The following is a 14,884-nucleotide window of genomic DNA, read 5'->3' on the forward strand; positions in this document are numbered from 1 at the left end:
TGTCCCCTTCTCCCTTTCCTCTTGTGCGGTATCTTTTAAAATTGGAAACTACTTTTCCAGAGGGCATTATTTGTGCCTCCCTAAGAAGGTTTTTATGACAGATGAAAAGGAACTGGGATATTTTTAATTTTTTCACTTTATTCAGTCTGTGACAAGTAGAAAAATCACTAGTGTGGTATAGGAAATTAAATGTTTTTGATAATAAAAATAATTCTCAATGCCATTTGGAAAGATATTTCTGCCTGGGGGCAGCAAATTTTGGAACCACAAAATGTCGCTTATTCCGACAGGCTGTACAGAGGTCTTTATGGGTTTTGTTTGTTTGTTTTGTTTTAATGGCAACATTGTAAACTGTCAAAAGAATATTCTGTGATTATCTTTTAAGCATCACAGAAATTCAGGTAAAGGGTACACACCTATTTCTTTCAATGTTAAAAATGATAAAGAAAATAAAATTAGCTATATCTGTATTTTTCTCTCTAGTGCCAAGTGAATGCCTTAGCTACTCATAGTGCATGGTACTATAAGTGAAGACCTGTAGCTTTTTTTCTTTAATGAAAAGCATTATAATGATGCAGCAACATCAGATACAAACTAAAAAAAAACAACAACAAAAACCACTGGTAGGGTTTCAGTTAACATTTTATGTATGGATATTGCTTTGTGAAGTGTAAGAAAAAGGTTGCAGCCGGATCAGTATAAAACATAATGACTAAGCCCAAATCAGCACCTAGGACCTTAAATAAAATAGGTACCCCATGAAATGAAACACTCTGAAGGATAGGAGGGAATGGATGGGGGTACTTCAAAAACTTCTTCCCCCAAGAACGCAAGATAATTTTACTGTGCTGTAGTTATACTTCACGTGTCTTCTTGCTTCAGTTAGGAATGTTTTGATGGTAAATTCTGTCATAGTAATATATTTCTGTTTTCCTAACCTGAGATTTTTACAAGGAAGGTTTTTTTAGGATGGTCTAAAGGGAGGTATCTGAATGAGCCCTAATTTGAAAATTACTGGCCTTGATCTTCCTGGTGTGAATCAGGGAACTACTATACCTTGCTCTTGGCAACTCTCATGAAAGAGAAAATGCTCATCCTCCAGGTGAGTGAATCACGCCTTTTTCACAGCTCAGATCAGACCCTGTATTTTTCAGACTTCAAGGCCTGTTTATTTGACAGTCTGAGGAATAGCTATGATACTTGGTATTTACTTGGTTCCTTTTTTTTTTTTTTTTTTTTTTGCGGTACGCGGGCCTCTCACTGTTGTGGCCTCTCCCGTTGCGGAGCACAGGCTCCGGACGCGCTGGCTCAGCGGCCATGGCTCATGGGCCCAGCCGCTCCGCGGCATGTGGGATCTTCCCGGACCGGAGCACGAACCCATGTCCCCTGCATCAGCAGGCGGACTCTCAACCAATGCGCCACCAGGGAAGCCCTTGGTTCCATTATTAATGCATATGATTTTTAAACATCAAAACTTAAAATATCAGATAATGTTGCATGTTTTAAAAACCATTTCATCCATTTGGCTACCCAGGACGAGAACTATTTTAGATATTACTTATAAAACGAGGATAATGATTATCTGTACATATTCAGACATCAAAATTTAATGACATTCAGTGTTTTTGAGAAGGGAGGACTAAATGCTGGAGAGAGTAAAACTGCTGATTGAAATGCTGACAAAGCTGGAGAAAAAAATCTGAAGACAGTGGAATGGACTATGAACTTTGCTAATGGTAACCGAGATTTTTTTTTAAAACTATGGTATAGCGGTACATTGTGCACTATATTGCTAAGGATCTAATTCTGTCTTGTAAAACGAATCCAAATATGTATTGTGAAACACCTGTATAAAACCATTCTTGAAACAAGTGATTACATGCCTGTTTTTTTTTTTTTTGGTAGAATTATTTTAAAATCTGTTTAGCCAAACCCTTCCCAAACTTAAGTTTTGTTTTGTTTTGTGTTTTTAAGAAAATAAATAAGAAAGGTGATAGTTCTGTATCTCAGCTCTCTGAGAACTCTGGGCTGTTGCCATTTTTTAGCCACTTTTGTCATTTTGTGTTTATTATTGGTAGAATTATGCTTTAGATTGTATGTCTTCCTTGATAACATTACAAATTCAATCAAAACTTCTTGGTCTTGCTCAGTAATTGTCATATAAATTTAGTTAACTAGAGGCCCAAGTGGATGAATGCCTGGGCAAACCATGTGAACCCTTGGGTGGGTTTTGCACTTAAGAGTTGGTAAAATTGAACTCTTGAGTTTAGGTAACTATTTAAGTCAAGGAATGGGCAGCAAATCCATCCTTCAACTGATCAGAAAGGAAATTTTGACATAAGAACTCTGACACAACATTGTTTTCAGTCTACCCCGGATTGCTCTCTCGTAGGCCACAGTCCAGCTACCTTGAGGTTCTTTGCTGTGGGCACTTCAAACAAACAAACCAAAAAGCAAACTTTGGTCTTGCTTGTTTCTGGGAAGGGTTTTACTGCATTACCCTGATCATTGATTAATAACTGTAATCATGAGAAACTTAGGCATGATAGCACTGTTTGAAGTAAAATGTGATGTGGGGGCAGCAGCTCCGTGAGTGTCAGCTCTGCATTTGGCAAGTGGTTTTGAAAAGCAGAATCCCAAGGGAACAGCAGTACCCTGTCACTAGTCTCCATCTCAGTTGAGGCGGCTACTTGAGGAATAAGGCCACTTTAGATTATTCAAGCAGAAGCATTTCTTTCTGGGGGAATGGGGCAGGGTGAGGAATGAGTTGCTGGACCTTGGATTAGTTTGCTGGTTTTAGAAGCAGCCAGTGATGGAACTAGACAGTAGATGGATAAAAGTATAAAGGACTTGCTTTTATGGTAGGTTTTCTGTGCTTTTATGGTAAAATGTCTTAAATGTTCCTTTTCAGGCTAGCCAGATGTATCAGTGTACAGATGACTATTCCGTTTCCCTCACTGACTATAACCTTAAAATGGGTTAAAGAAAACAAACCTCTGCCTTTTGCTCTATGAAAAGTTATTGGTCCATAAGATTTTAAGCTGTGTGTTGACTCCGACTCTGAAAATGCACAGCCCTGCTCTGGATACCTTCTCTGGAAAGTAGAGAGCGCCTAATGTGTATGGCACATTGCCAAGCTCTCTCATACATTCCTGGCAGATTTGCCCAAACCTTCAGGTGGGCTGGGTTGTACAGTACCTTCTCCAAATATGGGATCTGAAATAAATACTACATGGATAGTGGTGATATATTAATTTTTAAAACTGTAAAGTAAATGTGGTCTCTAGTCCTAGGTTTGTGGTGTGTTCATTTGTGTTAACATATAGGAAAGGGACACCGACTTGATGGTTATGGGGAGTGTACCTTGATGTGTGTGCAGGGGTGAGAAGTGCTAAACTGTTAACAGCTTTTCATTTAGGGGTGAGTCATGTGGTGAGTGGCCTAATCAGAAAAATGAAGGAGCAAAGATGTAAGCTTCATCCAAGCGATGCACAAGGTTTTGTAACTTTTTTTTATCAGGTGTTGTAAAATTTGTGCATGGCCTTTTTTTGTTGTTGTTGCTTAGTAACTGGTAGAGGAGAAAAGATGAGGGAAAATAACCTCAGCTTTGCTAACCAATCAAGTATACAGCTGGGGAGTAAACTCTGACTGGCTTAACGTGTTGAAAGATCCTATCCTTTATAATATTCACCCCATCCTGCAATCTTCCACGTAGAGGAATTACATTGTTGTATTCTAGTAATTCACTGTGATTTATAACAAACCAGTGATGTCATTCTATTGTGCACTTTTGTCAAACCATTTACATGACTTTAATAAACATAGTGAACTTGCTGACTGCACCAGAGACCTGTTAGTGATTTATATATTGCATGACATTTTCTATTTGAGTTTGACATGTAGAATCATTTTTAATTTCGTGGTAACTGACAGTCCTAATAGCCCAGCTAATTTGAAACTAACAATATTGCTGTGTAATAGGAAAAAATGGTGTTTGTGTTCAGTAAATGTTTGAAAAAAAAAAACTGCCTTGAAGTGTGTGTCTTTATTGTTCAGTGTTGAGATGATCTTTTGTTGAATTCATTTTTAAAAAGCTGTGAAAGTTACATACATGTGCATGGGGAAAAAAATTCAAATAGTTAAGAAAAACTCAAATAGTAAAAAAAAAAGTTACTTTTTCATCTCTCTCTGCCTGCCATTTGGACTCTTCAGAGGGTACTCACTAGTTTTTTGAGTAGCTTCCCAGAATTTTATGTGTATATATGTGTATTTTCTCCTTTTTTTTTCTTTAATGCAAATAGACTTTTACCTTTCCTATGTTATTCTGCATCTTGTTTTCATTTAATATATCTTGGACTTTTTATTTTGGTATGTATAGATTAAAAAAAAACAATTTTATAGCATTTAATTCTATGGATGGACTTAAAGTTTATTTAACCAGGCCTTAGTGTTGGATTTTTAGGTTTTCAGTTTACTGACATTCCAAATACTGCTTCAGTGAACATCCTTATATACTGTATTCAGAGAACAAATTCATTTCTAGCTCTGGAACTTCTGGTTTAGTGACTGAGTGTTTAAAATCTTGACAGAGGTGATCCAGTTGCCTTCCATCTCCCTACATCCTTATTGACATCAAATATTATCTAATCATTTAGTTTTTGCCAAGATGATGGAAATGGAAAATATTTCATGGTTCTAATTTGTGTTCCTTTATTATGAATGAGGTTGACATATATTTACTGACCTTTTTTCTTTCTTTTGTTTGCTTTTGGGTTGTGGCCTTTTTCTTGCTACGTGTTAGAAATTCCTTGCAAATTTAAGGAAATTTTCTGTCATGTGTCACAGTTTGTAGTTTGTTTTTTGACTTTTAGTAGTTTTTATATCTATTGAATTTTGTATCTTGTCAAGTTGTCTCCATTCCAAGTTCATATATCTTTTTTACCCATGTTCTCTTCTAGTGCTTTTATGGCTTTTACCTCCCACTTCTCTCTCCCCTTCCCCTCCCCCCTTTTTTTTCCCTCTTCCTTCTCCACATTCTTTCCTTCTCGTCTTCTTTGGTTTAAATCTTTTATCTACCTGGAATTTATTTTGATTAAGGATCCAGCTAGCCAAGAACTCTCTTATTTTCCACTGATATGAATCATAAAGTAAATTCCCATAAAGTAATTGGATCTGTTTCTGGGTTCTCTCTTCTATTCTGTAGACCTGGCAGTGTGGTGGAACCCTGAGGAATACTGTCTGGGTTCTTTCCATCACGTACTAGCTCTGTGACCTCGATCCAAGTCTCAGTTTCTGTACATTGGGACAATAATATTATCTAAGTTGTGATGAGCAAGTGAGAGAATTAAAACGCTTAATGTAGTGCTTTAAACAGTGAAGTGCCTGCTAAATGCTAAGTATTAATAAAAGTGGGGCTGATGTTTCATTTGTCTTTTTTCTCTAACCAGAAAGTTTATTTTTAATGAAGGTCTTGCAAATATCTTCCTTTTTTTTAATCATTAGTTTGTTTGTTTATATTGTAGAGAGGAGCCTTTCTTCCACTGTATATACTTCTAAATGTTAATGTTTTGATATAGGCATTTTAATGGATTTCCCTTTTTTTTTTCGGTGCGCGGGCCTCTCACTGCTGTGGCCTCTCCCGTTGCGGAGCACAGGCTCCGGACGCGCAGGCTCAGCGGCCATGGCTCACGGGCCCAGCCGCTCCGCGGCATGTGGGATCTTCCCGGACCGGGGTACAAACCCCTGTCCCCTGCATCGGCAGGCGGATTCTCAACCACTGCGCCACCAGGGAAGCCCTCCCTTTTAAAAAAAAATGTTTTTTCATTTGCTTCATTTGGATGTCCCAGATACACTAATCATCGTTTACAGGTAATGATGATTTTGCCTTCTCATTTCCAGTATTCATACCTCATATTTCTTTCTTTTACCTAATTACAATAGTTAAGACTACCAGAAGGGTATTAAAGGGTGGTACTGGAGCACATCCTCTGCACATGTTTGCATTCAAATTTAGATTTAGGGAGTCCCTTTGTAGAGATCTGAAAAAATCATTTAGGGCAACTCTGTCACTTCATAGTTGAGGATACAGGCTCACAAAGAAGCGACTTGGCCATCCAAGGTTGCACAAGGACCAAGTGTCAGAGCCTGAGGTAGGCTCTGAGTTTACTGACCCGCTGAACAGAGCTCTTTCACTGTAAGACTCTCACACCAGTACCAGAGAAGATCATCTTAGCATTTCTGCCAGATCTGTGCCTGGCAAAAATATCTGACTGGACTGCAGAAACCATCCAAATTCTAAATCATCTTCTTTTTCTTTTTCTGTATTTCAAGTAATGTCTGCTATATTAAAGTAACAGATGTCCAGACAAAAGAAAATGCTGGCAGTAATATATTTCATCAGATACCTGATCTAGAAAATTTCAGTATGAGATGCAAATTTCAGGTAGCTCACAAAATCTTAGCTTTTTGACAAGCTTAGACAAAATTATATATTCTAATTTGCCTGTGATTTGTAAAGTTGGTTTGCTCAGTTCATCCGGAGAACAGAACTGGGGTTTGCTCTGGCCTCAACCAGTAGGAAGAAACAGTTGGAAATTCCTGTTTATCGAGCACCTACTGTGTGTCGGGCACTATATCAGGGATGTGAATACAAAAAATAAGAATCATGGTCCCTGTCCTTGATAAGCTTGTTGTCCGGCTAGATGTCTCTATTTGAAATCTGATTTTCTATTTTTCCTCAAATTTTAATTTTGAAAGTTTAAGATGTTACTTTTGAACACTGGCTTGGGCCATCTTCTGAAAACGTTTCAGAAAACTTTACCATCATCATTTTTAATATAGTACCAGGGAGACAGGAACAAAGAACATGCACAACTGATTAGAAAGGATGAGTCCTTAAGGAATGGTGCCCCCATCTGCTTAAAAAAAATATTTTTCTGCTCATACCCTACTTTGAGCCTTGTGAGTTTGCTAGGTACATTTTAGCCTATATCTTTTTGAAGTTTCAGAGGCCAGGTGCCAGGCTTGTAACCCTCCCTTCAAGCTACACCAGCAAAGCTCCTACGTTCCGGTTTCAGTTTTTGTTTGGAACATGCTGTCCTACTTTAGTGTGATGTCAAAGCTAACGGAACAGACAGTGACACAGAAGCACTCTGCAGATTTAATGTAGGCGATTAAGCTTGACTGATAGGGATCTAGTTGACATTAATAGTAATATAAGGATAATTTGGGGGGATTTTTTTTTTTTAAAGGTAAGAAGTAGTGCAGAATAAAGGGCAACGTGACATTAGCTAAAGGTAAAAACAAAGGCCAGTGTGGTGAAGACAGGACCATTCACTACTAATGGCTGTATTAAGTCAATCACCCAAGGCATATCTGGTGGAGAAACCTGGCTACTTCATGTTTGGGGTGAGGTGTGGTTGCAGTGAGTCATATGCCAGAAAAGAAGCATGGTTAAACCAGCTTCTTCGATTACAGGCTGCCTGGCATCTTAGGGCTTAAAGCCAAGAGTCTTGTGTCTTATTTTGGGAGAGTATGGATGCTAAAAGCTCTTAAATACTGATGGAGACAGCAACTTGTCTTTTATAGACCTCTAGGAAAGGTCTCAGAGAAGCTCTCCCACATTTCCTGGGAAAGAATTATTCTCCTCTCTCTCTCTCTGTTGTGTTTGTATTAGCCCCCTTCACCTGATACCCATCTTGTTAAGAAGTACCACCTTTCTTAACAAAAGGAAGGCCCAGAAACTCCACTGTTGGCACTGGAAGGACACCCCTTGGGGGGTTTTTACCGATGACTGCTGCCACCAAGATAGGCTAAAGGGCAGCTGAGAAAGGCCATGCTGTAAGAAACTGACGTTGAAGTCTAGAAAATAACAAAATCTTATGGCTCTAGATTTCTGGTTCTATAATTTTAATGTGCTTAAAATTACCTCACAGGAACTGGATCTGTGAGGTCTGGGGTAGAATGTCATCTGAGGTTCTGATTTAGGTGGCCCCAGGACCCCACTTTGAGATGCTCAGCTCTGGATAGATACTCTGCTTTAAGAGACACACCCTGCCCTCCGAGCTTACATGCCCACACCATCTGACACCAGAAAGAAGCCGCACTCTTACCTGAATTTCTCCTTTTCAACTCTTAGCTGGCCGGAACTGGGGGACAGCATAATTGATGTCCACTTCCCTGCAGAACACCGGATGATGGCACAAGGGCCTGAGGCCTCTCTCAAAGCTACCCAAGGTCTGCCCCTCAGCTCTTGTATCTTCTCTGAGGGTCGGCGCCCCTTGCGCATGGGGTCTAACCATGTCACCATGTCAGAATCAACATGAGACCCCCCCGGAACATCTTGCACATCTCAGTTCACAACTTCCTGTTGGAGGTCCTCTCCCTCTACTAGACAGTGAGCCTAGAATTTAAAAAATCCTGACAGCCCACAGAGCAGATTCTAAAACCGCCTTCTGCTGGTAGCTTGGTTCGCAGAGTCAGGCCTCGCCCCAGGCACGTTTTCCTCCTGCGCACTCACCTGCCGTGGAATTGCTTTAGTATCACGAGGCCATCTGGAAATCAGCGCAGCTGTTTTGAAGCAGTGTCTAGGATGGGCCGATAAGGCTTCTAAAAGACTTTTTAAGTTGTTTATGCTTCATGTTAACACTCTTGAGTTCACTCCTTAGCTCCATCATAAATAATTACACTTAACTACCAGACAGAGAGCATTGCTAAGAACTCCCATCTATGAACCGTAATATGAATTTTCATGTTGATTTGAGGTTGCATTTTGGACAGCTTGCCACCAAATGCTAAAAATGCTAAAAATGCTTCAGAGGCTGCTGTTCATCACCACCACCACCACCCGCCCCCCGCCCGGACATTAGCAAATGTGCCCCCAACTCAAGAACTGGGTCATCTCCTGTAGCAAATTCCACTCTGGAGACTTGCTGCAATGAGAAAATCTTCTAAACTGCAGGCGGGAGCCAAGTCAACCTGAACAGCATTACGATGACAACCCAGTTCCCATTACTCAGCACAGAAGGTCACTTGTGCACGTAAACCCCTTTTTTGTTGTTTGCTTTCTAGCCTACGTATTCACCTGCCTGTTGACCTCAACGCTCAGCACACTGGAGTCGCCAGGGGAACTCTGAAACACAAATGATGCCCTGGCCCCTCTCCCAACCAATCAAGTCTGACTCCCGGGGGTGGGGCCTTGTATAGGTAGCGTTTAAAGCTTCCAGGTGATTCTAATGTGCAGCCAGGCCTGAGAAACGCTGCTCTAGCATGAGGCTTTGCTCCATGTAAAATGTATCTTCTCTGCTTGCCCTACCAGCACATTTAAGGCCAGCCATGGACATTTATACCCCAGAGCAAATAATTTCAGAAAGGGAGCATTGATAAGAGAGGAGAGCGACACAGTGCAAGGGCTGAAGGCCTTGAAGATACAAACAAGCCTCCCATTTCTTCCACCTTTTGACCATTTAGTTGTTCTTGGCCTAGGGTAGGGGAGGACATGGAGGGACTATGACCTCCTGGGGATAAAGGCTGCCTCTGAGTCCAGGGGTTGCAATTCGGTGACCTCTGGGCTGCATCTGACCTGCAGATGCATTTTGTTTGGCCTGCACTGTGGCTGCACATGGCAGATTTAAAAAATGTGAATGCCAATCTCTGAAAGTCTGGTTTCACATGAAAGCATTCTCAGAGTTGACGGCGTTTGACAGAAAGAAGACTTGGTGCCAGAGCAAACAATGCACTTTTGGGTGCGGGGTCATTGATTCTCCTTTAGCCAGACTACCCCATTCATGAGGGTAATGACGCAAATGAAATACGATTTTAAAATGTTACCTTCTGATTTTGGTTTCACCATTTGAGAAAAAATATTCCCATAAAGAGTGACGAGTGACTTCATGTCAATTCCTTCTAATCCTTCACGAAGCCCTTCTAAGGCTGGGCTAGAACGACAGTCTGGCTTGAGAGACAGCAGTCCTGGGATTAGTCTGGATTCTGCTATGGAACCTGGGGCTCTCTTAACTTCAATGGTTCTGAGCGTCCTCATCTATGGGGGAACAGGACCAAATAATTTCTAAGACTCTACTGGCTTCTTGAGATTCCAAAGGCATGAGAATAGAATGGAGACAACTAATTTTAAGAGTAGTCTGTGGGTAAAGGTGAAGAAACTAGAAGTCAGGGTCTGAAAGTCAGCACTGAGATGCCAGCCTAGAGAAATCTGGGAAGCCTTAGAGGAAAGAGCAGGAACGAAGGGGTAGAAGCTACAGTGACATGTGGGTTTCAACCATCTAAACTGGCCAAAGATGGAACAGGTGGGCTTGGGAGGGAGGGAAAGAGGGAGGGAGTGCTCCATCACTGGAGATGTCCATCCCAGACCAGGCAGCCACTGGGAGGGGATGTTGTGGGGAGCAAAGGGTGGACAAGTCCCTTCCAAACATCTAGAGACAATGGGAAAGAAGCAGGGAGCCCCTCATCCACCTCCTGTCCTCAAAGAGTGTGGCTCACTAGGACATGCTCTGCCCACAAAAGGGATGGCAGCCTCTTAGTTGTTTTTAAACACTGTATTTTTAAAAATTTCTTTAAAATATTTACGACAGTAAAGGTCGTACTATGTGACAGGGGACAGATGCCTTTGATGTATCCCCCCTTCATTCCTACCTCACAACAAAGTTAAGGTATAAATTACTCGGCTGGGCACCAGGCATGCCTCTTGTCCTCGGGGCGCTGTCATTGGTAGTACCACTTGTCCCATGGGCTGGCAGATCAGACATTTGCCACCAAGGTTGCACAGGCTCTGGGGGTTCCTGCACCAGCTTTATCCAGTGCATTCCAGGGAGGACCCCTCAGCACTGGTCCAGCCCTTCTCCCCCATGGGTGATGGGTGATGGGTGGTCGGAAGGGAGGGATGGGAGGCCGTGAGAGGCTGTGTGTGTGTGTGTGTGTCGGGAGGGGGTGATGCAGGGAGGGGAGGCCCCCCACCTCTACCCCTGCCCATGGCCTGCAGCCTTGCCATCGCATCGGGACAGGCTGCGGTGGAAGACGAAGTGGGACCGTGGAGCCTGGGGATTGTGTCATCCACACTTCCGCCAGGCTCCCAGGAACAAAAGCAGCAGGAGGGGTGGCAGCTGCAGGCCTGCGGCTGCTGAGAGCATGTTGGGAGGGGATGTGGGCGGTGGTCAGTGTGAACGCACGGTGGGGATGCGGGACAGCCCGCCCACCTCCGCATCTTGGTGGGTGCCCAGTCTCCTAGGTCCCAGCTGCCCGTCCATCACAGTCTCCGCGTCCCAGAGTCTGTCTTCATCCAGGCCAATAGCTGTCACCGCTGGGCCCCTCAGGCAGGGGGCGCTCCGGGGACCTATCTCCGGCCTGGGGAAGGGGTGAGGAGACTCGGGAGCCATGGACAGTGTTGGGGTGGGAGGACAGTGCAGAGTGCAGATCTGCTGTCCCCTTAGGTCCCACTGGAACTAGAGGCCTGGAGAGGGCAGAGTGGGTTTGCATTTGTAGTCTTCCCCTCTGGGTTTCTTCTGAGCATGGGGTGATGACGAATTTCTAGCACCTTAGTGATGGGGGCAGCAAATGCCCCCACAGAGCCTGGGGGCGGCTTTGGGGTGTACCTTGGGAGGGGGTCCCTTTAAATCCCTAGGGATCTGTGTTGGAGGTGCCATGGCTCCCAGTAGGACAGTCCCTCTTAAAACACTTGAGTTCTTTTCAGAGGGAGCAGACTTGGTCTCTCAGGAGATGAGGTCAAGTGCAAAGCGAGCCGGCGTCCTCTCCACCCCAGCTCGGTGGGCCACGGGCCTGCACACTGCCTGGGTCCGTGTCCTGGCCCCCATCAACTCTCAGCCTCCCCCGGAGCCTCACTCCAGCACTTTGGGGGTGGGGTCCAGGCCGGGCTCCCTCCTGCGCTTGGCACTTTTAAAGAAGCCGAGCTGTGGGAAGGCAAAGGGAGAAATCTCAGGGGTGGGCAGGGTGGACAAGGCCTGTCTCCCCTTCCTGCTCTCCCTTCACTCACTCTCTTAAGGCTTCTTTCCTCAGAAGCCTTCCCTGAACGCCCCAGCTCATGCTGCATACCTCCCCTACCACCGCCAGGCTGCACAACGGGCCACGTAATTGGTGACAGGGAGGCTGGAACCAAGTGGACGGAGCCTGTGTCAAGAGGCAAGCAGTCATGCTCTTTGACGCTGCCCTAGTCAACACCCCTCTCTGGGCCTCCTTCACCTCATCTACAACAGGAAGAGGCTGAGACCAGGGGTTCTTAGCCTGAGGCTCAGAGACGGAGAAGGGCTTTTGGGGGACTTCTTAACAGTCTGACATGGTTGGAGAAATTTTGTGGCTGTGTGTGCTTGCTTTTTTTCTGATCAGAGGAAGCCTAACTTTCATTAGGTTCTCAGAGGGACCCACAAAAGGGTTGGAGCTGTAGGCTGAGTACCCTTTGGTGGCCCTAGCCCATCTGCCTGCTGTGGTGAGGAGTCGGCAAGTTCTGGGGAGGAGGCTGGGTGGGCCCCAGCTCCCACGCGGAGGAGAACATGGGGACTGGCCACAGAGCTCAGAGGCGGAGGCCCCAGGCCCGGACAGCCAGGATGCTGCCCCCCATCTGCACCCTGCGGGGGCCCTCACCTTCCACAGTGCCAGGACCAGCAGCGCCAGCAGCAGGAGGCCCCCCAGGGAGCTGCCCACGATGATCCAGATGGGGATCTGTGAGTCCTCTTGCTTGGAGATCTCAAATGTGATCTGCAAGGTGAGGGGTGAGGCCAGGTCAACAGCGCTACTGTTCTGGGGCCCAGGTGGCAGCCTGGGGAGGGGCAGGAGGGTAGGAGACAGCGGGCACCTGGTGGGAGAGCTGCATCCCCTTCCTCAGGGAGATGCTGAAGGGATGGGTTGCACCAGCCTGCTGAGAGGCCTCAGAGCTCCCAGCCGTGGTGCAGCAGACATCTGACTTAAGTGACCAAGTGATCCCACCTCCTCTTTGAGACGCTTTCTGCCTTGGGCCTGGGGCCACTCCACTCTCCCTGCTTTCTCCTTCTACCACATGGGACACTCTTTCTTGCTCTCTCTGCTGCTTCCTAAATGTTGGTGTGTCCCATGGCTCTGGTGAGCTCAGGGCTGACTTATGGAGTAGGCACCACGGGCATGGCGCCCAGGGTCCATGGTGCTTTTAGGGGACCACAGTAATGTTCTAATTTCTTTTAAAGTTAGAATCAAAAAATATAATCTTGTCTGGATTATATTTGTCTTTATACAGACCAAGTCAGAAAATAATGCTTTTTAAAAAAATCTTGTTTATGGAGTAAGGTCCAAAAGTGCCCAGGGCTGTGAGAGCCCTAACGCAGCCCTGGGGAAGCTCACTCAGTCTTAGGGCCGTAACCATCTTTATGCCTGCTGATGCTTTCACATTGCTACCTTCTACCTGGACTCTCCACTGCATTCCAGACTCATACCCAACTGTCTACTCGGCCTGCCTGGCATCTTTAACAGGTCCCCAGGTAAACTCCTGATCTCACTCCTCACCCTCAAACCTGTTCCTTCAACATCTTTCCCCTCAAAGCAAATGGCAGCCTTGTCCTTCCCTGCTCCTGCTTCTTGTATTGGTCACTGACTCTCACTTTCACACCCACGTGGACCCCAGCAAAGTCTATCTGCTCTACCTTTGAAACACCCAGAATGTGGCCACTCCTGCCACCACCAAGGCTACCTCTTTGGACTGAGCACCCTCATCTCCCACCTGGAGACCGCAGCAGCCACCTAGCTGCCCCTTCTGCTTGTGTATTGCCCCCTACAGTCTGTTCTTGGAATAGTAGCCAGAGGCAGGGGATTTATTCTCTGCTCTGCTCTGTCCTCCAGGTTTTCCCATCTTCCTCAGAGTGAAAAACAAGACTCCCTGTCCCGGCCTGCAAGGCCCTGCACCCTCCGGCCCTGCTTATCTCACCGGCCTCATCTCCTCCTCTGCCCCTTGCTCTCTCTACTCCAGCCCTCAGCCACCCGGCTGCCAACACGCCCAGCACACGCCTGCTGCTGGGGCTTTGCATCGCTATTCCTTCTGCTGGTGGGGCTCCCCCAACCCCCTTCGCTGCATGACACCACTGTATTTCTTCTAGTCTCTGTCTGCTGTCCCCTTATAGGCTTTCCCCAGTCTCCCTGTATAAAATAGCACCCCTCGTCTCCACCCTTACGCACCTGCGTTTTTCTGGGCAGACCTTATCACCACTGACATTGTATGTATTTATGTTCGTTGACTCTTCCCCCACCATCTAGAGTGTCAGCTCCAGGGAGAGCAGGGGCTTTATCTATTTTGCTCACTGCTCTATCCTCAGTGCCTGGAACAGTGCCTGGGACAGAGCAGGAGCTCAGTCAACGCGCTGAAAGCCTGAACGAACGCACCCACGACAGCATGGCGGAGCCCGGCTTGGCCAGTGACTCTCTATTCACCTTGAGGCAAGCCTGCTCCCCTTCCGCCTTACCTCACACAGCCTCCGTTTCCATATCTGATAAATGGACGTGGGGACGCCCCTCACAGTGCTGTGAGGAGTAAGCAGGGTAACACGGCAGGTGTCTGTTATGGTGCCCGGCACATAGGTAGGGCTCCACCAACAGCAGGTCCCTTCTATGCTCTTTCCATCCCTGAAGGCTGGGAGCTGGCTCTGCCTTCCCACACCAGCACCTCGCACAGAGCCAAGGCAACAGGGACTTAAATTTTGGGTTGCTGGCTTTCTAAGAGGAGTGAGGCATCCAGAGCATATAAGAGGGGTTTTTGGGGGTGGGAAGTGGGAGTGGAAGGAGAAATCACTTAAACTAGTAAATGACAAATGGACTAGTGCGGAGAAAGGGGTGGTCTGTGGGTGCGTGGGGTGTCTGTACCATGCCTCTTCTCGCGTGATTGCCTGGAAAATTCCCA

The 14,884-nt window shown here is 45.5% G+C and overlaps 1 protein-coding gene across 1 annotated transcript in view; it reads right to left on the reverse strand.

Moving 5' to 3' along the window:
* Positions 1 to 11,849: 11,849 nt before the first annotated feature.
* Positions 11,850 to 14,884, reverse strand: part of ITGA11 (integrin subunit alpha 11) — a 97,648-nt gene continuing 94,613 nt past the window's right edge. Inside the window, exons 29-30 of the mRNA XM_065871738.1 lie at positions 12,610 to 12,723; positions 11,850 to 11,921 (exon numbers count right to left, since the gene is read on the reverse strand). Of these exons, the coding sequence (XP_065727810.1) occupies positions 11,850 to 11,921; positions 12,610 to 12,723 (186 nt within the window). The remainder of the gene's footprint in view (positions 11,922 to 12,609; positions 12,724 to 14,884) is intronic.

The sequence above is a fragment of the Phocoena phocoena genome, chromosome 2, assembly GCF_963924675.1.
Source record: "Phocoena phocoena chromosome 2, mPhoPho1.1, whole genome shotgun sequence".
Classification (NCBI taxonomy): Eukaryota; Metazoa; Chordata; class Mammalia; order Artiodactyla; family Phocoenidae; genus Phocoena; species Phocoena phocoena.